The 27,355-nt window shown below is 37.3% G+C and overlaps 1 protein-coding gene across 4 annotated transcripts in view; it reads right to left on the reverse strand.

Moving 5' to 3' along the window:
* The window catches only part of MANBA (mannosidase beta), a 143,886-nt gene that overhangs the window by 48,956 nt on the left and 67,575 nt on the right, over positions 1–27,355 (reverse strand). For all 4 annotated transcript variants that reach the window (XM_057728530.1, XM_057728531.1, XM_057728528.1 and 1 more), the window contains exons 12-14: positions 21,783–22,001; positions 15,950–16,114; positions 2,281–2,425 (exon numbers count right to left, since the gene is read on the reverse strand). In XM_057728530.1, the coding sequence (XP_057584513.1) occupies positions 2,281–2,425; positions 15,950–16,114; positions 21,783–22,001 (529 nt within the window). The remainder of the gene's footprint in view (positions 1–2,280; positions 2,426–15,949; positions 16,115–21,782; positions 22,002–27,355) is intronic.

A 27,355-nucleotide genomic window follows, 5' to 3' on the forward strand; every position in this document is an offset into this window, starting at 1 on the left:
AATAACTTTCAATGGAGTATAATCTATAAAATTTTGAATCACTATATTGTACACCTGAAACCAATATTACACATCAACTACACCTCAATAAAAATAGATAAATAATAAATTAAATTTAAACAAAATAGTTACTTAGAACTCAAAGTCTCCTTTTCCCATAGGCACAAAATCCTCTGAGTGAAACAAAACAACCACAATCACAAACATTGGCTGGCAAGTTCGGACTGGAGGGGTACATCCAAACCCATGACAATTACTGACAATTCCTCAAATACAATCAGAAGCTGCAGAATCCAGTACCCTGTTGGCATGTCCAGTATGCTAAACCCACAAACTAAAAAATATTTCAACATGCTTTATTTCACAAAGAAGATCCTTCTCCACAAAACACTGCATCACCAAACAACTTCAGAGAGAGAGAGAGAGAGAGAGAGAGAGAGAGAGATGCAGTGAGAGACAGAGAGGGGTCGGGGAGAGAGGGTAAGATGAGGGAAAGCAGGTGGGGGAGATGGGGAGAGAGAATGGGGGGGCACTTCTAGAATTCACCAGTGCAAGCTGTTGAGATGGAGGAACACGGTTTTGAGGTTCAGCTAGAACTAATTTCTTCAGGTTTTGGAAGAGTTCAACTCTCCAGCACTTCAATTCCAACTCTTAGTATCTCCCCTTAAAAATAACAAAAAGCAGGAAGGGTGGAGAGGCCTTTCCCTCCTCTCAAATACACTGTCCTGCTAGAGTTTAGAAAGCAGACAAATTCTTACTCTGCCACCATACTCTTATATCCTTTCTGAAGAACATAAGGTCATTTAAGGGAAGGTTACAAAGCCTGCACTCTCGCATTTCTTGAACCGAACTCAACTTAGAAGACCACTGCCTCATCTGCAGACAGGAAGCAGGGTCAGGCTCTCTGAACAGTATCTGCAAGTTTAAGTGTCCAGGAAAGGTTATTCCCCAGCGTCTACCCCTGATTATCATTCAACACCCTTTTCTCTGGTTGGTATAGATAAAGAGTTTAATCAGGGAAACCTGATCAAGACTGCAGTTCCCTGCAGGAGGTGAGGAGCACTAACAAAGCACGTGGGGAAGGAGCTCCATGCGCTGCACTCACCGCTTAAGAGCCTCGCCCAGCAAAATGGCCTTGCCTCATTTTTCATCCAAAACTTTCATTTATCTCATTAACTGCACTTGGCTTCACGTCACCTCTAATGAAGGCCAACACTCATTATTATACCTTAATTTTTTTTTTAATGCACCAAAGTAGATGAAATAATTCAAACTGCGAGTACCACGCCAGCCATCTCACCTGTTCCTTGTTGAACAGACAGGTTCAACTGACAACCCTTCTTACCTGGGTTTCTGACTCCACCTCCCTTTCCCCCAAGAGATTAACAGGGCAAAATAAAGACGACCTGATGAACTTGAAGGGGAATCAGCAAAGAGACATTTTAACACTTAGATGGGCCAAGCTTTCCCGCGGTTGAATTCTCCTGAACAGTAGGGGTGCGTATATAAATCTTTCCAACCAGCAGTCGAGTGAGCGGGCCGCATCGGGGGCCCAGGGCGGCGGGGGCTCTTGGACGGACCCCATCCTCCTGGTGCGTATGTCTCCGCTCAGTCATGGCCATGGAAGGGGACGGGGACCCGGGGCCCTGGGACACGGCAACATTTTTCTCGAACGACCCTGGGCGAGGTACGACTGCTGCGGAGGGGACGGATTCCCCACTCCCCACGCAGGGCTGGTTCCGGGCGCCAGCATGCGCTTCAACCCAAGGTTGACCACAGGCCAGCCTCAGCTGGCGCCAGGACGTGGAGAAATAAAGTTTTCTTTCTTTGCTGTTGTTTTTTTTTTTTTCCCTCCTCTTTCCCCTCGCTGGCGCAGCAACGAAGGAACATGCATCAAGGAAACGAACAAAAATACGATAATATTAAAACAAACAAAAAACAAACTCCTTTCGCCCTGGAAAGTCCTCTTAAATAAATTCAAAATTCTAAGCAACGATGGTAAGACACAGGGCTGAGATCTTCCTGCATGAACCTATCCCCTCCTTCGCCTGCTTTTGTGACTGCACAGCACAGAACTCAGAGTGAGGCTGCCTCTAACGTCGTGGAAAGACCGTGAAGGTGGGAGAGGAGGCTGCAGCTCAGAGACGGGCAGCCGGACAGCCTCCTCTCCCCAGAGTCCTGCTTGGGTTCATCTGACCCCTCCAACTCTCTGCTCTCTCAGTGCCTCTGCCCACATGTATGGCTTTCTCTCACTCACACACAGAATGCTGAAACACTCACCTAGAGAAGACCAGGAAGGAGCCTGCCAGATGTCGTTCAACTGCCAGTAAAGTGCCCCCATGGTGTGCCCTTCTCCATTTACTATCTCACTGCGACTGCGGCGGTAGAATTCAGTTTCTGTTTTGACACACTGGGCCTGCATCACCTGATTCAGGGGGAAAACATTAAAACACAGGTGTTTTTCATATGAACTTATCTATGAAACAAACAGACTCACAGATATAGAGAACAGACTTGTGGTTGCCAACGGGCGGGGGGAGGGTTGAACTGGAAGTTTGGGATTAGCAGATGCAAACTATTATGTATAGAATAAACAACAAGGCCTACTGCATAGCACAGGGAACTATATTCAGTATCCTGTAATAAACCATAACGGAAAATATGAAAAAGAATATATATGTATAACTGAATCACACTGCTGTACACCAGAAACTCACAACATTGCAAATCAACTATACTTAAAAATATACTTAAAATATACTTAAAAAATATACTTAAAATATACTTGAAAAAATCTTGAAAAAAGATTATTCAAAAAAAGACAGGCTTAATCCATTGCAAGATGAAAAAAACAGGTGTTTTTGTTTGAGGTAGGCTGTCTGGATCTGAGAAAATTACAGGCTTGAAGAAACTTGGGAATTTAATTGGCATTATATATACCATTATTATACTAGATCTGGAACCAACCCCTTAGCACGAGAAGCTGTTGTCTATAACAGCTGGGTTTGAGGAGAAGCTTGGTGTTTAGTTTATTACAACAATGGTGTAAAAGGTTCCTTGCCAATGATAGTGGAGGCAATAATAGAAAACAAAGACTGTGATTCCAGACCAAATGCTATATGTAGTCAAACACTAAACTTTGGGCAGTGATGGGTTTCACTAACACATTCATGGCTATTCAGAAAATAGTTAATTAGAAAAAAATTCTATAGGAAAAAAACTTTATGACTCTGATATTGTCAAATCCCTAACTCCTTTTTTCTAGTCAAGCAATTGTTTTTATATCATGACTTTGATAATGTAAAACTTCTTATGAATGCAGTTCCTTTATTATAGCAGAACAGATGGTAAACTGCAACAGAGACAAGTAAATTTAGTACTTATTTAAGACGCACAAAAGAACTTCATGCATGACCCTTAATTACTACCATCATTAAAAAAAACAGTCTCCTTTATTGCTGCCGTGACTGACACTGTGGGTATCACATCTCTGAGCTTGGTGTTCTAGTTAGGAGAGGCTCATGAATAAGAGGTCACTGTGCTTATTAGGAGAGGTCACCAAGGAGAACCTGGAGAGAGAGAGCTGCAAGGATTCCCCAGTCAGAGAAAACAATGGTCTTAGAACAGGGTCTGGGATTTTCACAGAGGAGGAAAAAGAGGGATGCATATATGGCCACTAGTAGACTAAGCTCAGATGCCTTCCTAAAAAGCTAGAAAAGCTCCAGTGAAGGTAGAATCTTTACGGAGAGGAGGGCTGGCTAGTGAGGAAGATGAAGTTACAACTTACATGAGGCAGAGCTGTAAAACCCCAAAAGGGTAAAGCAAGAAGAAATCACGGCCACTCAATAAATATTTAATAAGCACCTACAGTGTGTGTTGCATGCTGGTAATGGTAAGCCCCTCTCCCAGCAAAGAACAGACAGCCTACCCTCGTGCAGCTTATCAGCTTATCTAGAAGACAGGCCTTAACCAAAGAATCACACAAATATATGGAAACTTTAAAGAGTGATGAGGGCTAAGAAGGAAAGGTGTGTGATGTTAGGAGCCTGGATAGTAGGGGAAATGGGTCTAGCCGAGGTGGGGATTGGCCTCGAAGTAGAGGAAAAAGGGAGAGGGCAGAACCCTACAGCCAGAGAGAACATGTGTGGTGAAAGGAGAATGCAGAGCAAAGAAGGCCAAAGCAGCCTGAGCTCAGAAAGCCAGGAGCAATGGCAAAAAGACTGGTGGGATGCAGGGGCACAGCTGGGAAAGCTTGGGATGCATCCTAAAAGGCAACTGGAAGTCACAGAAAGCTTTTAAGCTAAAGGGTGAAGTGACCAGACTTGCATTTCCAATACACAACTCTGACCACTGAAAGGAGTCAAGGGACTAGAGTGGATTTAGGGAGACCATTTAGGAATCTATTACAATCTTCTAGGCAAGAGATGATGTTAGCTGTGAGCAGATAAAGAAATGCCCTTCCCATTCAGGAACCAGACCACTGGGACCACAGTAAAGATAATGCTCTAAAGAAAGTAAGAATCTCACAGAGTGGCAAGGGTGCCAGCTCAAAATGACCACAGAATACTATTTGAATATACTAGTCTAGCACTCAGTAAGGATGAAATAGAAAAACAGGCCTAAGATCTATGACAGTCAAGTTAATCTGCAATTATGAGATAGGCTGGGACCTGGGACTCTTTACTGGAGTGCTTGCACCTGGACAAATGTCTCCTCAAGCAACAGAATACAGAGAAACTATAAGGGACTAAAACTAACTGCACACATGCACAGTTGGGGCAAATTATGAACCATAAGACACAAAAGGCCACCAACCAACTGCCATTGCTGAGGTGCTGGGAACAAGAGCAGGGTACTGCACCTGACCCCTGCACAAAAGCACCACCAACCAAGGGGGTGAGCAGACTGCCTAAACTACGCCTCCCACCCAACCCACCAATCCGCCTCCACCCTCACCCCTTTTAAGGAACCAGGAAATCAAGGGCATGTGTCACTTGTTTTTGCTCCCTCCTGCTGCAGCACGAGTCCCAATAAAGCCTTGCCTGAAATTCTCATCTGGCCCCTTATCAATTTCTATTGATTAAAGAACCCACGGACCCAGGGGAGTAACAGTGAGACCCAGAATCTCTAGCCAAGTTCCTTATAAAAATACCAATCTTGTCTGAACTAAACTAAAGAAGAAAGAGATTTATCCGTTTCCAGGCCTGGATAGTTAGGCATAGAGAAATCAGGTCTCTTGATTAAGCGTTCACATGTTGGTTGAGTTATCGTACAAAATCAGTGTTGTGGAGCAATTTCTAGAAAGTTCAGTGAAGATAAAGCAGCCAAATGAAATCTCAGTAGAAAGAGATCTGAGGGCAGCACCAATGATCAATCCATGCCCACTAGTGATGTTACCTCACATCAGCATGGAAAGTAACCTTTGTTTTTAAAATGTGATAATGTCTGAACTTATTTAAATCACCTGAGCCCCCAAATAATGCCCCCACCAACCAAGCTAAAATCGGCCCATGGGCCCAAAATCAAGCCAGCCCCCATTCCTGCCCTGTAGCACACACCCCCGAGGCTCTGAATGACAAGAAGACTCTGTTCTCATTCTGAGATTCCTGAAAAATCAGCTAAGGCTTTATGGACTGTGTGTAAAGGGATCACGGAAGGAGAAGATGAGGAAGCCCTCATCACACCAATAAGCAACACATGGGGAGAGGTATTCTGGTCACCAGACACTCCAGAAGTGCTGGCCTAGCCCTGACAGGCCAAGCATGGGCATCGAATGGCAACCACCATGGACACTCCACTTTGGGTGCTGGCCAACAGTTCTGGAACTTTCAGGACCTGAAGTATCTCCAAAGTCTGGGCCATTTCTGATAACATCAAGGAAGCCAAAGAACCTGCCACATTCTGCTGTGGAACTTGGTTCAGCGTGAACTCACGAGTAGAATGGGAGGAGGGGTGTCACTCCAGAAGTCTGGGACTAGGATCACGTTCCTGGGATCCAGATTTATGAAACAGGGTGAGTAGGAGAAAAGTGAAAAACAGAATTTTGAGGTGGGGAACAAAACATCAGTGTAAACCAGAGTAGGAAATTAAGTCATCTCTTTCAGGCAAAAATAAAAACGTCTAGGACAAAGCCATACCTATTGAAACAGTCGTGCTCGTGCTTAGTTGGATCTAATCCAAAGAACAATTAGATATTTTACTGATGGCCTTGGTAGAAGTGACCTGCATTTTCTTCATGGTGAATTTAAGCCTCTTCTCAGAGGGAAAAAGTCTGATAAGCAGCAGTTTTTTTTACGATGCTTCAAATTCCTTCCTGATCTTCGTTAACATATATTGTAACTCATACATTCATCATTTCGTATTCTACTCTCACTTAATTTTCACATATGTACATTTCCATGTGATTCACGGGCATTTTCTATATATCGCTGTGCTTTAGATGGTAATATAGTTATAGTTTGCTGAATCATTCTCCAATAATTATTAGGCATTTGAATGGTTTGCAGCTTTTTTCTTTAAATACAAGAGCTAAGAACATTTTATGTTCAAATTAATTTCTTCTTGTGCTGTTTCTTTTGGTAATAATATATGACACATTTTAAATGTTGATGTTGCTATATTATGTTCCAGTCAAGAGGCTGCCATAAACTGGTAGCCTCCAGGCAGAACTCAGATTTTAATTGGCTCATGGAGCGGACGCTTTTTGTTTCTTCTTCTTGTTGTTTAATATCTTAAGTCAGGGCCTATATACTCCATTTTGCCACAATGCCCAATATTCAGACTCTCAACCATTTAAATTACCTGACCCCTCTAAACATTGAGTTTTTAGTCCCTAAACTATTCCAATTCTCAGAACTACCTGCAAAATATATTTACTTCTGTATATCTATTCTAACAATTTCCTAGCTGTAATTTACCTTTTCTGATTTAATAGGTAAACATTAGCAATCCTTTGAACTTAAAAAAAAATTTAACGCAAGCAGGACTCCTAAGCCTTGCTAGGAACGAAACGAAAAAGAGCAAGAGGCAAGCTCTAACTAGTAGCCTATCACACCTGAACTTAGTGTGAAAGTGATAACCAAGGCTCTTCAGTGCTCCAGGTTCTGGCACGTGCACCTTGCAGTACCCTCCACAGACAGAATAACATGGATCTGGGTTTATCCAAACCAGTGCCTGCCAACTGGGGCTAATGAATGACACCTTTGTTCATAAAAATCCAGAAGGCCACTGCCTTCTATCCATCTTAAAGGGAAAATGTACAATCCTACTTCCCTGGGAAAAAAAACTCTGTAACTGCCTCTTTCCCTTTAAAAACCGTGCCTATATTTATACACTCATGCATCTTTTCCTAAAGAAAGCAATCTTTACATATAAGAAGGATAATGCTTAGTCATTTCCTAGGTTACTCAGTCCCACTGTTAGCAGACAAATCTTATTTTAGTTTCAAAAATATGCCTATTTTCAGCAGCTTGCTTAACACTTATGAAATCAGTCTCCTTGGAGAAACATGGTTATGGGAAAAAGAAATTGGATCAGGACACCAAGACCTAGGTTCCAACTCCAGCTCTGCCACTGTGATGAAGGTTGCTGTCTACAAAAATCCATTCTCCCCTTCCTTCAGTGATGGAGTTGTAGCTGGACTACATGCTCAGAACCACACCCACTACCCTTGGAACTAGGAATAGCTATGTGATAAGTTCTCCTGATACAATGGTATTTATATACTTTATTTACTTAAAGTTATCCTGACAACAGGAATCTTCGAATAAAGTCATTTTTAACTGGATATACTTCATACCATACAATTCACTCTTCTACAATTCGTAATTCATTGGTTTTTAGTATAGTCACAGGTTGTGCAACTCTCACTCCTACCTAATTCCAGAGTATTTTCACCATCACCCCCAAAATCTACTGGTCAATAGTCCCTCATTCTCCTCTCTCCTCTGCCTCTGGAAACCACTCATCTACCTTCTATCCCCATGGATTTGCCTCTTTTGGACATTTCACATAAGTGGAATAATACAATATGCAGCCTTTTGTGACTGGCTTCCTTCAGTTAGCCTAAAGTTTTCAAGGTTCACCCATGTTGTAGTATGCACCAGTATTTCAAATCTTTTTATTCTGCTGAATACTATTTCACTGTATGGATATGCCATATTTTGTTTACTTATTGGTTGATAAACATTTGGATTGTTTTAACTTTTTGGCTATTATGAACATTTATGCACAACTTTTTGTGTGAACATGTTTTCAGTTTTCTTGGATATATACCTAAGAGTAGCACTTCTGTGTCCTATGGAAAGGGTTTAACTTTTTGAGAAACTGACAAACTGTTCCGCAGCAGCTGTACCATTTCACATTCCCACCAGCAACATCTGAGGTTTCTAATTTCTCCACATCCTTACTGTGATAGTTAACTGGATGTGTTAACTTAACGGGATTAAAGGATGCCTACACAGCTAGTAAACACTATTTCTGGGTGTGTCTGTAAGGATGTTTTTGGTGTTTCAATAGACTGAGTAAGGAAGGCCTGTCCTCACCAATGAGTGTGAGCACCATCCAGTCGGTTGATGGCCTGAATCAAACAAAAGGGTAGAGTAAGGGTAAATTCTCTCTCTCTTCTTGAGCTAGAACACAGCTTCTCTTAACTTCCGACACTGGAGCTCCTCGTTCTTGGGCCCTGGAACTCCGGAACTTACACCAATGGCCCCTCAGTTCTCAGGTCTCAAGACTCAAACTGAATTGTACCACTGGCTTTCTTGGTTCTTCTTTTTGCAGATGGCAGGCTGTAGGACTTCTTGGCCTCAGTAATCATTTAAGCCAATTCTTGTAATAGCTTTCCTCTTTTATATATCTATATACCATACTGGTTCTGTTTCTCTGGAGAACTCTGACCAATACACTTACACTTCTTTTTTCTTTCTGTTTTTTTTTTTTTTTTCAATTCTAGATATCTTAGTGGATATGAGTGGTATCTCATGTGGTTTTGATTTGCATTTCCCTAGTGACTAATAATGTACATCTTTTCATGTACCTATCGGTCATTTTCTTTGGAAAAATGTCTATTCAAATCTTTCACCATTTGTAAATTAGGTTGTCGTCTTCATTATTGAGTTGTTAAGAGTTCTTAATATATTCTGGACATTAGAGATCCTTATTAGATTTATGACTTGCAAAGTTTTTCTCCCATTCTGTGGATTTTCACTTTTGTGATAGTGTCCTTTGACATACAGAACTTTTTAATTTTGATGAAGTCCAACTTATTTTTTTCTTTGGTTGTTTGTGCTTTGATGTCATATGTAAGAAACTGTTACCTAATTAAAATTCACAAAGATTTACACCTATGTTTCCTTCTAAGAGTTTCATACATTTGGATCTTTAATTCATTTTAAGTTAATTTTTGTATATGGTGTGAGGTAGAGGTCCAAATTCATTCTTTGACATGTGAATATTCAGTTATTCTAGCACCTTTTGTTCAAAACACTATTCTTTCTCCATTTTATTGTCTTGGCACCCTTGTAGAAAATCAATTGACCATAGATGTATGTGCTTATTTCTGGACTCTCAAATCTATTTAATCAATCTATATGTCTGTCCTTATGTCAGTACCAACTGCCTTGATTACTATAGCTTTGTAGTAAGTTTTAAATGCAGAAAGTGTGAGTCTTCCAAATTTGTTCTTCTTTTTCAAGATTGTCTTGACTATTCTAAGTGCCTTGCATTTCTATATAAATTTTAGGATCACTTTGCCCATTACTCCAAGGATGGTAGTGGAAATTTTGATAGGAGTTGTACTGAATCTGTAGATCAATTTGGGGAGTTCTGCCATTTTAAAATATTAAGTCTTTTAATCCATGAACACAGAATGTCTTTCCATTTCCTTAACTTCTATCAATAATGTTTTGTAGTTTTCAGTGTGCAAGTCTTATATCTCTTTAGTTAAATATATTCCAAAGTATTTTATACTTTTTGATACTATTGTTTACTTAATTTCATTTTCAAACTGTTTATTGATTAAAATACAACTGATATTTGTATACTGATCCTATATCCTGCAAAGCTGCTAAATTAATTTATTAGTTCTAATAGGTTTTTAGGTAGATTTTTTTATGGTTCTCTATACATAAGATCATGCATCTGGAGACAGAGATAGTTTTACTTCTTTCTTTCCAATCTGGATGCCTTTTATTTCATTTTCTTGCCTAACTGTGCTGACTAGAATCTCCAGTACAATGTTGAATAGAAGTGACAAGAGCAGGCATCCTTGCCTTGTTCCTGATCTTAGGAGGAAAGCTTTCTTTCTTTCACTATTAAATATGATATTAGCTATGAGTTCTTCACAGATCCTCTTTTCAGGTCAAGGAAGCGCCTTTCTATTCCTAGTTTGTTGACTGTTTCTTGGTTTTTGTTTTTGTTTTTTTTAAACATGAAAGGGTGTCGGATTTCATTTAGTGCTTTTTTCTTCATCCACTGATATTACCATGTGGCTGTTTTCCCTTTATTCTATTAATATAGTGTATCATATTGATTGACTTTCATACATTGAACCAGTCTTGCATTCCTGAGATAAATTCCACTTGATTATGATGTATAAACCTTTTTATATGCTGCTAGATTTGGATTGCTACTATTTTGTTGAAGACTTTTTTCTGTCTACATTCATAAGGGATATTGGTCTGTAGTGTGCTTTTCTTGATATGTCTTTGTCCAGTTTTAGTATCACAGTAACATATCATGATAACAGTGCCTTCACAGAATGAATTAGGAAGTGATTTTGCCTCTTCCATTTTTTTGAAGAGTTTGTGAAGGATTGTGTTAATTCTTTCTCAAATTTTCTTAGAATTCACTAGTGAAGCCATCTTTTGAGGGAAGTTTTTTAATTACTAGCTCAATTTCTTTAGTTGTTAAAGGTATATTCATATTTTCTATTTCTTTTTGAGTCAGTTTTTGTAGTTTATGTCTTTCTAGGAATTTGTCCATTTCATTTAGGATAAATGACTTGTCATACGATTGTTTATAGTATTCCTTTATCACCCTTCTCATTTCTGTAAGGTCAACAGTAATGTTCCCTCTTTCATTCCTAATTTAGTAAGTTGAGTATTCTCTCTTATTTTCTTGGCCAAGCTAGCTAAATGTTTTTCATTTTTGTTGATCTTTTCAAAGAATTAACTTTTGGCTTTGTTCATTTCCTCTATTGTGGCAAATTTCTCTTCCGCAGAAAATTGATGTTATAATTCAACCAAACACCTTAGTAGTTATAGAATTTGCCTTATCTCAATTGTGAAGAGATTTATTTAATATTACAGTTTAAAAAGCAGAAATCTGCTCCATTTATTGCCCTGAGAACTTGGGGAAAATACTTAACCTTCTGAGCCTCTGTTTCCTCATGTATAAGATGGAAATAGTAACAGAGATGTCTGGAGATGTTGTTAGAACTACATGAGAGGGTATACAAGGCACCTCACTCCCCAGGACCAGGTGTTTGAGTAGACACACAAAGAATGCTGATCGTCCACTTGACTGTTAAACTACATGATGCATATAAATGTAATATACTAGTGTATAATATACTATGTTACTAATCTCACCTGCCTTCCCCTCCTTTACCCACCCTACCCCCAACTTAAAAGCTCAGCATGGCGTGGATCCCCATCACATCTCAGTGCTGCTTACCAAACAAGACAGTGTTCCAGGGTAGCAGGTATCATTAACACCCAAGCCTGTAGCATAGCCTGCTTTTTTTCCTTAGTTCTTATGATCAAGTCACTGGCAACATGGGTAGATAAAATGGATACCTAAAGAATCTGAGTCTTTAAGGACATCCCCAAACTTCTAGCCCTCATTACATGCTCAATAAATATGTGAAAAATAAATGCAAGCACTAGAGGGGGCTATAAGCTAAGGAGTTACGTAGCCCAGCTTCCTCTCTAGGTGGCTGGCAGGAGGCCATAGTGGCCGAGTAGGTCACCTAACAGATTTGTTAGTGTAGACAGTCCTCAAACTAAACAGCGAGGTCTGTGTAACACAGCTTAAGAGAGTGTGCCTAGGTGTGCAGGTTATTTGGAATACAATACAACAGGTTAAAGTAAGAGAATGAAAGGCGGGGCAAGATTATTTTGGACTATTAGAAGAATTATCAGAAAGTCCCAAGGTAATTACCAAATGTAAAATAGCTAGTAGGAAGCAACTATCTAACACAGGGAGATCAACCCGATGACTGCTGATGACCTAGAGGGGTGGGATAGGGAGGGTGGGATAGGGATGCTCGGGAGGGAGGGTCAAGAGGGAGGGGATATGGGGATATATGTATAAACACAGCTCATTCGCTTTGTTGTACAGTGGAAATTGGCACAACAGTGTAAAGCTATTATACTCCAATAAAGATTGGGAAGAAAAAAAAAACACTGAATATAGAAGCGGATATGAGAACCTAGAAAAAAGAAAGCAAGAAAAAAGAAAGTCCCAAGGTAGAACCAACAAGGACCAGTCCAATTCCCAGCCAATGCCTGATAGGACACTCGTGCTTAAAGGATCAGACAAAAGCCATTACCAACAAAAATCACCAAAAAATAATCCCACGTGTACACCAGCTCCTAACTCCAATGCTCATGAGGTCAGAAAGAACAATTATTTCTGTTAGTTCTTTGAATGCAGTTTGGGGAAACAGAATAAAGTAACAGTAATAAAACAAATAGCCAGGAGGAGGAAAGCCAGTATGAAAAACAACAGCTGAAAAGGTGTGCGTGAATAAGGATCATCCTGTATCATATATCAAAACTGAGACACTTGTATATAACACTGCCTATGAGAAACTAATAAGGATGAACTGTAACACTTTAAAAGGGACAGATATCAACTGAATCCTTAAACTTGTATTCTATAAGGTAAGTTTATAAATTACATATTACACTGGAAAAACTTCCTGAACTGATAATATTATAGCTGAAAAATTAAAATTCTCTTCATCAGTTTATCACCTTCCAAAAAAGAGTATTCTTTTGGCTGACAGTTTTCTGTTTCAACTTCCATCCAGGGTTTTGTGTTTTCACACAGGAGAAAACTGATGAGAGTGAACATGAGTTTGGATAAAAATTGGTACATTCTTAGATGCCAAGATGCAAAAATTAAAATGTGATGTTTAACACATTACTTCAGATCAACTCATACGATTGGGATTAAGCTCTTACCTCCTCTCTCAGAACTTGAAACAAGTATAACAACAATATCAGATAAAAATAAGCAATGGCTTTCAAATAGTCTTACGTGTGTATATTCACAGGTTCATGAAACAAAATAGGCAAATAAAAATGTAAAATGTAAACATTAAGATGAAAATACTGTCCAAAATTCAGGTTGATATTTTCTTTAAAGGTTAAACATAAATTTATCACGTAACTCAGCAATTTTACTCATATACTTCTACTCAAGAGAAATGAAAATATAGGTACAAAGATTTGTATGCAAATATTCATAGCAGTGTTATTCATAATAATCAAAAATTGGAAATAATCCAAACTGATGCATGGATAAGTAAAACATGATATATCCATACAACAGAATATTATTTAGCAAGAAAGAGAAATGAAGTACAGATATATGCCTTAACATGGAAGAACTTCAAAAGCATTATGCTCGGTGAAAGAAGCCACATACCAAAGATCACACATCATATGATTCCAGTTACATGAAATGTTGCGAAAAAGAAAATCTACAGAAACAGAAAGCAAATTATTGTTTGCCTGGGACCGAAAGTGAGAAAGGAGAATGATTACAAATGGGCAAGAGGGATCTTTCTGGAGTGTCAGAAATGTTCTAAAATTGGATTATAGTGATGGTCGCATGACTCAATAAATATACTAAGAATCACTTAACTGTACACTTAAAACAAGTGAACTTTATGGTATGTCAATTATATCTCAATAGAGCTGTTTAAATATAATCTAGTAAGGTGCATAATATAATATGAACAGATTTTAAGTGTAAAACTCAGTGAATTTTAACATACATATACACCCACGTAACCAGTACCCAGATCAAGATACAAAACTTTTTTTTAGCACTCCAGAAAGTTTCCTTTCAAGTTACCACTAACTTGCTCTATATCATCTTGATTTATTTTGTCTATAGTGAAACTTCAGTGTTTCTTTTGCTCAACATAATGTAAGATTCATTCTTTTTTATTGCTGTGGAGTATTCCATTGTATAAATATTCCACAATTTGTTTGCAAGTTCTTCTGTTAAAGAACATTTAGGTTGTTTCCAGTTTAAGGCTATTATGAATAAAGCTGCAATGAACATTATTTTAGACGTCCGTTCACAGACGTACGCATTCCTTTTTTCCTGGGTACACAGTGAAGAGCAGAAATGCTGATTCAAGGAGGAAGCAAATGTTAAGCTTGGGTAGAAACTGCCATAAAATTTTCCAAACTGTTTAAACAAATTTCCACTCCTACTAACAATGTCTAAAAGTCCCAGCTGTCCCACCTTCTCACCAACAGTTGGTATTGTCAATCTTTCTCATTTTAGCCATTGTGCTAAAATTACATTGTGTACATAGTGTGTAGGAGTATCTTGTCATGGCTCTAATTTGCATTTCCTTGATTAAGAATGAAATTGAGTCAGCTATATGTATACATATAGCTGATTCACTTTGTGGTACAGCAGAAACAAACACAACATTGTAAAGCAATTATACTGCAATAAAGATGAAAAACAAAAAGAATGAAATTGAGCATATTTGCATATACTTCCTGACCATCTGGTTATCTTCTCTGGTAAAGTGCCTGTTCAAGGTTTTTGTCCATTTTTTAATAGGTTATTGTTTTCTTTTTGCTTTATAGAAGTTTTTTATTCTAAATATAAATCTTTTATCAGTTATACATACTACAAATACTGTTCCCCAGTCTGTGGGTTGCATTTTCTCTTTCTCAATGGTGCTTTTGACATACAAAAGTCCACAGTTTCAATGAAGTCCAATTTATCATTGTTTTATTTCACACTTAGCATTTTTTATGTTCTGTTTAAGAAATAGTTTGGGACTTCCCTGGTGATGCAGTGGTTAAGAATCTGCCTGCCAAAGCAGGGGACATGGGTTTGATCCCTCATCCCAGAAGATCCCACATGCTGTGGAGCAACTAAGCCCGTGAGCCACAACTATTGAGCCCACGTGCCACAACTACTGAAGTCCATGCACCTAGAGCTCATGCTCCACCACAAGAGAAGCCACCACAATGAGAAGCCTGCACACCACAATGAAGAGTAGTGCTCACTCGCTGCAACTAGAGAAAGCCTGTGTGCAGCAACAAAGACCCAATGCAGCCAATAAATAAATTAATTTAAAAAAAGAAATCATTTGCCTATGCCAACGTCATGAAGATATTCTCCCATGTTTTCTCCTAGAAACTTTATTGTACTATCTTCCCCAGTTGAGTGTTTGATCACTAATCATATTAATTTTTGTATATGGAGTCACAGTTCATTTATTTCCCATAAAGATACTCACTTGATACAGTACTGTTTATTGATAAGACTATCTTTTCCCACAGGATTGCAGTGGCATTGTGACCACAAATCAGGTGCGTATATTATACATGAGTCTGTTTCTGGACTCTGTTGTGTTCCATTGTCCCATTTTATCTTTGGCAAATGCTACTGATTTAATTACTGGACCTTGCTAATAGCATTCTTGAGCTAGAGCTAGGGAACATTTTAATGCACAATTTGTTGTAGAACTTTTGAGCTGTTCTTGTAAGAGAGACAAATGTCAAAAAATTAACTATTTCAAGTCATACATGTCATCATATACCTATTTTGAAGAAGATAATTTTTTTTTCAAATAGCAAAATAAAAACCTGAATATTTTTCACCACAAAAGGCTTACAAAATCTACAGGATCTCTTATGTTAGTTGCGCGTAACTGTTGAAGCCAAGAATGAAAACGGCTTACCTGAGTAAGATAAAGAGTGTCTTTGAACTTGCGTAACTGATCTACATTTTGCGGGAGTCTGAAATGAAGTTCAGCCTGCTGAAGTATTTCATAGTTACCATTTAAGAAATGTTGTCGATGAACTGCAAATTTGCTTTCGTAAGACCAGTCCTCTTTAGATGAAACCTTTCAAGTGAAGGAGAAGAGGTTCAAACTGGGAAGTGAGGAGTGAAACTACTTTTCTCCATATTCCTGACAAACTTGAAAACTACTACACATTGGAAAAGAGCTCAGGGTTTGTTCTGTGACTCTAATTTCACACATGTTTTTGCCATCATACTTGTTATTAGTGAAAGACTAGCCTTATTCAAACCTAGAAAGTTACATTTTGGTATTTCTATCAAAAGTCTTGTCTCATCAAAAGATTTTTTTTTGTTTTTTTAAATATTCGTTACGTGCATTTTTAAATGTCATTTTATCTAAGTAAATAAACTGTCAAAACTGAATAATGAACTGAAATCAACATTCTTTTAAAACTGTCAATTCTTTAACAGTAATAAAATATCACTAGTAAGATGGTAAACGCTTAGCAGTTGCTCATTTGTTTCTTGGTGATTACTAAATATATTTGATGTATGAACATGTTTAATTTTGATATAGTTGAAGATACAAACCAAATAATGATATTCCTTTCCCCTGATAATAAATCTTTTTTTTAAAACTTATAGAATCTTTCTTTTCCTTTGAGAAGCTATCATCAGTTCAAGTAAAAAAATAAAACATATACCACACATGTTAGTAGTGTACCTTTTACAAAAAAAAAAAAAAAAGAGCAATAATTCTGGCTTCTAGGCCTACAATTTAATGAACTGTTAGTATTTGACAAAGGTATAAGACAATTTCTGGCTACATCTGAAAATATTAGAGTTTTAATCCAAGTTACACAGAGACTTTGAAAAAAAATATTCCACTCCAACCTCAAAAAACCCTGTAAATTAGAAAGCTTAATAATCCCCGTTCATAAAATATGACTTGTAATTCCCAGTAATCATGCAATGCACAGACCAATCACCTTAAAAGGAAAAAGTCATTCTTTAGGAATTCATTTATACCAAAATATAAGCAATATACATTAGCCATATTTAATGTGGGAGTTTTTCCAAATTGTATTTATTTTTTGAAAATGTTACCACCAGACACTTTAGAGAACACTAATTACTCCTATTATTTATTTGAAACAGAGGTATTTACACTCATCTTGTACATATTTGAGATGCACAAACCTTTGCCAATAGTCTTCCCTTCTTCCCATGCTTCTTCCTTTTCAAAGTCTGAAACACATCTCTAGGCCTTTCAGCCCTCTGACTGCTAATAATTTGAATGTATCCCATAGTCATAAACCTGATCTGTTATGTGGGAAGCTTTCCACCTTCTATCTTTCTACCTTCTGATAGTTATGGTTTGAAACTCATAAATTTCAGCTGTAACAACATTACCAGAAGGAATTAGAAAAGTGTCAGATAAGGCTCTAATTGCATTAAGAGTATTAACTCATTTAATCATCATAACAACCGTATGAGTAAGTACTATTATCACCCTATTTTACAGATGAGAAAACCAGGCACAGAAAGGTTAAGTAATTTGCCCGAGATCCAAAGCTAGTTAGTGCAGTCTAGCTTCCTATAAAACATATGGCTAGCATTGACTATATTAATAGTAACAATAGCTTGCATTTTATGGGCTCATCACTATGTGTCAAGAACTGTGCTGTATCAAAACCAGCACAACAGTGTAAAGCAACTACATTCCAATAAAAAGCTTTAAAAAAAAAAAAACTGTGCTGTTTCAGTGTGTCAGTTAACTTAATGTTTACGCACAATCACATGTACACATGCATACCTGCATGTGCACACACAGACACACTCTCTGAAGTATCTACTACTAGTAACCCCAATTTACAGATGAGAACACTGAAATTCAAAAAGAATGAATAATCTGTTCAAGGCAAGATAGCTAGTGTGTGGAAGTTCCAGTATTCAAATCCTGATCTATTTATTCCAAAACCCAATCTTTCAATTGCTATATATTGATACTTGTCTATTGAAAATATGATTATTTTACAAAGTAATGTATCCCAAACCAGAGAAAGACATTTTAATATATTTATTGAATACATGAAAAAAAGCTCTAAATAAAAGTCATGGTTTTACGTAAAGATTTTCTTTAGGTTTCTTTTATTTTCCCAGTACCTACTAAATCCTCAACTAAGCAATGTAGTTTGAAAAGAGGCAACAACTAAATCAAGCACTCATTATAAACAGGACTTATTTTTACCTTTCCCTATTTTAAAATATAGTGTTTAATATCTTTGAATGTCATCAGGCATTTCACAAAAACATGGCAATTCCATTATTTTTGAGAAGTGAATAGAAATGATTATAGATTTTCTTAAAAGGTTTAGCAATTTCTAACACTCATCTTCCTGAAATGTAGTAAAAAGAAAATAGATCAATTCTGGAGTCAGAAAATAAGCTTGAATACAGATATGCTACTTACTATCTGGGGACACTGACAGAACTCTCACTACACAATGCTTTGGTTTCCCTCTGGGCCTCAGTCAAAGTACAGGGGGCTGGATTATTGCTAAATGATATACCTGGTACAGAACATCTGCTCAGTAAATATTTTTGCTTCTTTCATTCCTTCCTTTCCATTCTCAACACTTGTTCCTATCTGAGTCAGGATACCGAATTCCATCTTCTTTCACTTTGAAACAAATGTATTCCCAAAAGATTGGCCCCACAATATAAGAGTAATAAAAAACAATGGGTAGAACTAAGATTATGGCATTATTTATTAAAGTTAAAAATACAATATAATTTCAATGTGTAGAAACATAGTTGTGTTCAAGTAGTGAGACTGAGGAAGATTTTTACACTCTCATAACTTTTTTTGTGGTTACTTCACACAACTGATGGTGAGGGAGGGAAAAAACTACATGATTATTTCCATAGATGAAGAAAAAGCATTTGACAAAATTCAACCCCCTTTCATGATAAAAGCAGGCAACAAACTAGGAATAAAAGGGACTTTCCTCAACCTGATAAAGGGCATCTATGAAGAACCTACAGTTAATATACTAAATGATAAAAAGATTTTTTCCCTAAAAAAAGGAATCTCCCTAAGAAAAGGAGTGAATAAAGGTTGTCTGTTCTCACCACTTCTACTCTGTACTGGAGGTTCTAACCAGGGCAAGTTAGGTAAGAAAAGTAAACAAAAGGCATCTAGATTGGAAAAGAAAAAGTAAAATTACCTCTATCTGTAGATGACACGCTCTTATACATAGAAAACCCTGAAGAATTCACACACACACACCCCAAAAAACAAAAAAAATTAGAGCTAATAAATGAATTCTCCCAGGTTGCAGAATATAAGTTCAGTATACAAAAACCAATTATATCTTTATACACTAGCAATAAACAATCTGAAAATAAAATAAGAAAATAATTCCATTTACAATAGCACCACAAAATACTTAGGAATAAACTTAAACAAAGAAGTACATGACTTGTACACTGAAAACTTTCAACTACTGGTGCTGAAAAATTAAAGATGAGATCACATGTTCATGAATCAGAAGACTTAATATTGTTAAGATGGAAATTCTTTGCAAAGTGATCTACAGATTCAACACAATCCCTATCAAAATCCCAGCTGACTTTTTTACAGAAACTAGCAAATACTAAAATTCAAATGGAAATGCAAGGCACACAAAACAGTCAAAACAACCTTGAAAAGAAGAACAAACTTGGTGAACTCACACTTCCTGCCTATTCAAAACACTATAAACTTACTATAATGGTATAATAATGATGTCAGTGGGTACTAGTATAAAGTAGACACACACAATGGAACAGAATTGAGAATCCAGAAATAAACGTTAATATTTATGGTCAACCGATTTTTGACAAAAAGGTCAAGAGAAGTCATTTGGGGAAAGAATAATGTTTTCAATACTTGATGTTGGGACAATTGGCTGTCCACAATTGGACACCTGCCTCACACCATACAAAATAATTAACTCAAAACAGACCATGTAAGAGCTAAAACTAAAAGACAGCACAGGCGTAAACTTTTGTGATCTTAGGTTAGGCAATGATTTCTGAGATACAACACCAAAGCACAAGAGATAAAAGAGAAGATTGATAAGTAGGACTTCAAAATTTTAAATTTTGTGCTTTAAATGACACCATCAGGTAGGTAAAAAGACAATGCAAAAATTGGGAGAAAATGTTTGCAAATCATAGAGCTATAAAAAGAAATACCATCTATATCATGTACATATAGATGATATGTTTTTTGTAAGCTCTTGCAATAAACTCTTACATCTTGATAATAAAAAGACAACCCAATTAAAAAGTAGGCAATGGATCTGAACAGATATTTCTCCAAGGAAAATATACGAAGAGCAAACAAGCACATAAAAAGATGTTCAATGTGATTAGCCACCAAATAAATACAAATTTCTTGTAAGTGTAAATTTCCAGGGAAATATAAAAAAACAAAAATGGGGAATAACAAGCATTGGCGAAGATGTGGAGAAACTGGAACCCTCATACATTGCTGGTGGGAATGTAAAATGGTACAGCCACTATGGAAATCAGTTTGGAATTCCTTGGAATATTAAACACAGAGTTACCATACGACCCAGTAATTCCACTCCTAGGTATATACTGAATAGAATGGAAAACATATGTTCACACAAAAACATGTACACAAATGTTAGCAGCAGCATAGCCAAAGAGCGGGAATAACACAAATGTATGTCAACTGAAGAACTCATAAACAAATGTACTTTATCCATACAGTGGAATATTATTCAGCAATAGAAAAGAATGACATACTAATACATGATACATCATGGATGACCTTTGAGAACTTTATGCTGGGTGAAAGAAGCCTGTCTCAAAAGATCACATATGTTATGATCCCAATTATAAGAAATGTATAGAACAGGCAAAAATATAGACACACAAAGCAGATTAGTGGTACCTAGAGCTGGGGTGGGAGGGACAGAGAGAGTGGGGAGTGACTGCTAATACAAAGGGTACAGAGTTTCTTTGAGGTGATGTAAATGTTCTAAAATTAGATCATGGTGATGGCTGCACAACTATGTGAATATACTGAAAACCATTAAACTGTACACATTAAATGGCATAGTATGGCCAGTGAGTTATGTCTCAATAAAGCTGTTAAAAAAAGAACACTAGTCTCAAATAGAATCCATCTACAAAATGGAATCTTTAGAAATAAAGTGAAACACCATACTGAAAATCAAATACACCAACACGGGGAAAAAGAAAGAGGACGAGCAGAAGGAAATGGAAGAGGAGGGGGAAGAAGAGGGGAGAAAATAAAAGGAATGACACTACATGAAAACATCAGACAAAGGTTTATGTCTCACATTCATTTCTCCTATTGTAGCAAACTATCCAGCTCTGAATATCTGTAAATGATAAAACAGTTGTAGCACATATAGAAAATAGCAAGTGAGACTAATTTTCACATATGATAATAAGTCGGGTTTAAGTAATCGCTGGCTTCCATTTAACTATTACATGCTCTTGAAGGAACATAATTAAAAGCAATATAGAAAAGTTATAATCCTCAAAATTATGACTACAAAAGTTTAGTACCCAAAAGGTAAAGGATAAAAAGTTCTTTTCTACTACCTTCTTCCTAAACTTCCATTTAAATAAGTAGATTTCATTTGACTTTCTGAACCACTGTTGAGGAACTGACATACACCCATAGCCTACCATTCTGAATCACTGGGAAATCAAAGATGGCTTACCTTTTCTAACGTACTGAAGGAAGGCCAGGACTGATATCCATATTCAGATACAAATCGAGCTTTGGGGAAATTTTTCCAATTCCAGCAATCATTGAGATAGTCATAAAAATGTACATCACCATAATTCGTGTCATATGGGTTTTCAGATAGCCAGCCTTCTGCAGCAGATTCAGCCCCATTTGTAGGACTGGATGTGATAAAAGGACGAGTCTGGTCTCCCTGAGTTGAGAAATAGAATGGTTTAAAAGATAATATTTTCACCCAGCAAAGTACAGTCCACTTACTTCTTTAAAAGTACTATCAAGTCCCAGGAATGCCAAATAGCTGATACAAAAATAATAGAGCCACTTCCCTTCTTCTGCATTTGACAACCACCAGCACTCTCTACCATTTGCCAATCCTTCATCTCCTTTCATAATGAACTGTAGCTTATTCCTCACATCAGCTGTTCCTAATATTTTTCAATCATGTCTTACCAATACCTGACCTTCTATCATCATGGGTACCGTCTGGTGCAGAAGTTCTCAACCTTGGCACTAGTGACATTTTGGGCCTAATAATTTTTTGTTTTGTGTGTGTATGCTGGGGGTGGGGGAGGTTCTATACATTCTAACATATTGAGCAGGATACCAGGTCTCTACATACTAGATGCCAGTAACACCTACCGCTGACCTCCCCACCCCCCACCAAAAAAAAAGTCTACAGACATTTTCAACGTCCCCTTGTACCTTGGGAACAAAATCACTTCTACTTGAGAAACAAGGGTCTAATTGTTTCGAATGGGCGACTGAGTCAGATGGACATGAGTTTAAATCTCAAATGAGAACCTTATTGTTTTGGGACAGGTCTAAGCCTCAGTAGTCTTATATGTAAAATGGGGATAATAACAGTACCTCCTTCATTGGGCTATTGTAAATGGTTAAAAAAAAACGTGTGGAAGAGATGGCTAAGTGTCCACCAAAATTCATGTTCCCATTTTGCTCCCCAGGAAGTGGCTTGCTAATCTATTTGCATCTCTGTGCGGCCACATTCTCATCCCCTTCCCCAGTTTGCAGGCAAAGCCCTAGGAGATGGCGGAGCTGGAAAATGGAAGGACCCTTGGTCTCTAAAAGGAGGAGAGCTGCCTGCCCATTAGGAGCAGCCATTTTGTAGTGTTACTGAGTAAGAAACTTTCATTATGTAAACCACTGAAAACTCTGTGGTTTCTTTGTTATAGCAGCCAGTATATAATTACTTAATCTAGGGCCTAGCACACAGGGAGAACTCAAAATGTTTTCATGATTATTATCTCAATTAATGAACTCACTTCCTATTTCAGTGAGGAGAATCATTCATTTAGCGAGTATCTGTCAAGTGTTTATTGTGTGTCAGGCCTTTTTCAGCACTGCTAAGGTGTGGTGGAGAGAGAGAGAGAGAGAGATTGATTGAGAGAAAATCTATGACATCATTAAGTATTAATGCATCAAATCTCTTCTGAGCATTTGCTATGCACCAGGCATGCAGTTTTTTCTATACACTGGAGGTTCAGCAGGGAACAAGACAGACACGCCCACTGACCTCTTAAAAGAAAAGACTGAAATCTAGTGATGAACGTTTTAAAGGATAAATACAGGGCTCTTTGGAAGTACAAAATATGTCACAGAAAGCCAACAAGGCCTCCCTGAGAAACAGATTTTCAGAAAATAATTCGCAACTTTTTCAATTAGGTCTCACTTTTTCTTTGTATATCCACCTTTTTTTTTTCTTTTCTCATTTCTCTTCTGTCACAGAGGAAAAAAAGCCTTATTCTTTTCCTTTGCCAGCCCCTCTGTCTGTCCTCTGGTCATCTTTTGATTTCACTTTGGAACTAAAACCAATAAATTATCCTCCACTCTTTTAAAAATCTCACCACTGTCCTTTTCCTTAAGGACTTAAGTCCAGCTTAAGGACTTCCTGCATCCTAATTTAAAAATAAAAATTTCCTTGATCTCTTGCAGCCCATGAGATTTCTTTACCACCCATTCCTTCCTCAGCCCATGACACTCAATTCCTAATCATTCCACTCCACTGAAATTGTTTTTGGTTTTGGTCTTTCATAAACTACCCATGTACTTCTACTTCCCAAATAAAGCAAGAATCCCCACATGCTTCCCTCTCTGGTGTGCAATAAATGACCTATTTACCACCCATGGTTTCTTAAGTTCTCCCCACCCCTGACTGCATATTCACTACTCTTTCACATTCTGGTTTCTCCAAACCTTTCTGATAATTCCTTCTCCAGCTCCCTTCTCCATTCTTAGATGGATGTCACTCTCTTCATCCTCTCCTGTTCTATACTTTCTCCCAAGGATGTCCCTCTTATCAATGTTCTGATTACTCCCAAACAACTTCACCCTCACATTTCTATTTCCAATAACCAGCTCCACATTTCCACCTGGCTTGTTCTGCCAACATCTCAAATCCAATCTTTCAAAGCAGAATTCCTTATTTACTTATCCCAAACTTATTTGACGATGCTTCCTATCTTAATTAAATGTACCCAAGTAGGAATCATCTTCAATTTCTCCCTTTCTCTTTCTCACCTCCCACACTCAGTTGCTCTGAATCAAATTTTCTTCCATCACCTCATTTCCAGCCCCACTATCTATGACCTATATGACCTTAAGCAATTAATCTTTCTAACTCTTTAGTGATTTCATCTCTAAAATAAGGATTACATTACTTACATTCCAGGTAAAAATTAAGTAAATAAATACTACAAAGCACATATATCAATATGTTAATAAATTATAATAATCATATTAGTTTATACAATAATCATAATTAGTCTATCAATGCCTGGCAAATACTATTCCCAATAGCTTAGAATTTTTCACTATTACACCTGGTTTACTTGCCTAGAATTTCTCATCTCCCTAATTCTTTGCTAGTAATAGTATCATCCAGAACATGGTTCAGATAAAATTCTTCCCCTCCTCCAAAATGTCCACTAGCTTCCCACTGTCTACTGAATGAAGCCCAACTCCATAACATGATTCAAAGCCCTTTTAAGATTTGTTTCCACACTACCTCTTCTATCTTTGACTCTCCACACCAATAAACAAGTCCTTTGCTTCAGGCACTTGGCACTACTTGCTGCTTCCTATACATATATATAGGAAGCAAGTATATATATGTATATACTCGCTTTCACATCTTTTCACCTTTACTGACATAAAATACCCTCAGAACAACCCTTTGATTCAAATTCTAGTCCACTTTTAAGCTTTGGTTTGAATGTCACCTTTTAATTGAAAGCCTTTCTAGATGCTTCCAGTTAAAATGAATGGTTCTTATAGGACATTCCATCCAAAAACTACAAAATACACTTTCTTCTCAAGTGCACATGGAACATTCTCCAGGATAGATTACATCTTGGGTCACAAATCAAGCCTCAATAAATTTAAGAAAACCGAAATCATATCAAGCATCTTTTCTGACCACAATGTCATGAGACTAGACATCAATTACAGGAAAATGACTGTAAAAAATACAAACACATGGAGGCTAAACAATATGCTATTAAGGAACCAAGAGATCACTGAAGAAACCAAAGAGGAAATCAAAAAATACCTAGAAACAAATGACAATGAAAACACAATGACCCAAAACCTATGGGATGCAGCAAAAGCAGTTCTAAGAGGGAAGTTTATAGCAACACAATTCTACCTAAAGAAATAAGAAAAATCTTGAATAAACAACCTAACCTTACACCTAAAACAAGTAGAGAAAGAAGAAAAAAAAAAGCCCCAAAGTTAGCAGAAGGAAAGAAATCATAAAGCTCAGATCAGAAATAAATGAAAAAGAAATGAAGGAAACAATAGCAAAGATCAATAAAACCAGAAGCTGGTTCTTTGAGAAGATAAACAAAATTGATAAACCATTAGCCACACTCATCAGGAAAAAAAGGGAGAAGGTGCAAATCAACAGAATTAGAAATGAAAAAGAAGAAGTAACAACTGACACTGCAGAAATACAAAGGATCATGAGAGACTACTACAAACAACTATATGCCAATAAAATGGATAACCTGGAAGAAATGGACAAATTCTTAGAAAAGTACAGTCTTCCAAGAGTGAACCAGGAAGAAATAGAAAATATAAACAGACCAATCACAAGCACTGAAATTGAAACTGTGATTAAAAATCTTCCAACAAACAAAAGCCCAGGGCCAGATGGTGTCACAGGAAAATTCCATCAAACACTTAGAGAAGAGCTAACACCTATCCTTCTTAAATTCCTTCAAAATATAGCAGAAAAATGAACACTCCCAAACTCATTCTACAAGGTCACCATCACCCTGATACCAAAACCAGACAAAGATGTCACAAAAAAAAGAAAATCACAGACCAATATCACTGATGAACATAGATGCAAAAATCCTCAACAAAATACTAGCATACAGAATCCAACAACACATTAAAAAGATCATACGCCATGATCAAGTGGGGTTTATCCCTGAAATGCAAGGATTCTTCAATATACACAATCAGTGTGATACACCATATTAACAGATTAAAGAATAAAAACCATGTGATCATCTGAACAGATGCAGCAAAAGCTTTTGACAAAATTCAACACCCATTTATGATGAAAACTCTTCAGAAAGTGGGCATGGAAGGAAACCACCTCAACATAATAAAAGCCATGTACAACAAATCAATAGCCAACATCATCCTCAATGGTGAAAAACTAAAAGCATTCCCTCTAAGATCAGCAACAAGACAAGGGTGCCCACTCTCATCATTATTATTCAACATAGTTTTGGAAGTTTTAGCCACAGCAATCAGAGATGAAAAAGAAATAAAAGCAATCCAAACTGGAAAAGAAGAAGTAAAACTGTCACTCTTTGCAGATGACATGATATTATACACAGAAAATCCTAAAGAGGCTACTAGAAAACTATTAGAGCTAGTCAATGAATGTGGTAAAGTAGCAAGATACAAAATTAAGGCACAGAAATCTCTTGCATCCCTATACACTAACAATGAAAAATCAGAAAGAGAAATTAAGGAAACACTGCCATTTACCAATGTAACAAGAAGAATAAAATACCTAGGAATAAACCTACCTAAGGAGCCAAACGACCTGTATGCAGAAAACTATGAGACAGTGATGAAAGAAATCAAGGACGATACAAACAGATGGAGAGATATACCATGCTCTTGGATTGGAAGAATCAACATTGTGAAAATGACTATACTGCCCAAAGCAATTTACAGATTCAATGCAATCCCTATCAAATTACCAATGGCATTTTTCACAGAACTAGAACAAGAAATTTTACAATTTGTATGGAAACGCAAAAGACCCCAAATAGCCAAAAAATCTTGAGAAGGAAAAATGGAGCCAGAGGAATCAAGCTCCCTGACTTCAGACTATACTACATGACTACAGTGATCAAGACAATATGGTACTGGCACAAAAACAGAAACATAGATCAATGGAACAGAATAGACAGCCCAGAGATAAACCCACGCACACATGGGCACCTTATCTTTGACAAAGGAGGCAAGAATATACAATGGAAAAAAGACAGCCTTTTCAATAAGTGG

Source organism: Hippopotamus amphibius, chromosome 3, assembly GCF_030028045.1.
Source record: "Hippopotamus amphibius kiboko isolate mHipAmp2 chromosome 3, mHipAmp2.hap2, whole genome shotgun sequence".
Taxonomy (NCBI): Eukaryota; Metazoa; Chordata; class Mammalia; order Artiodactyla; family Hippopotamidae; genus Hippopotamus; species Hippopotamus amphibius.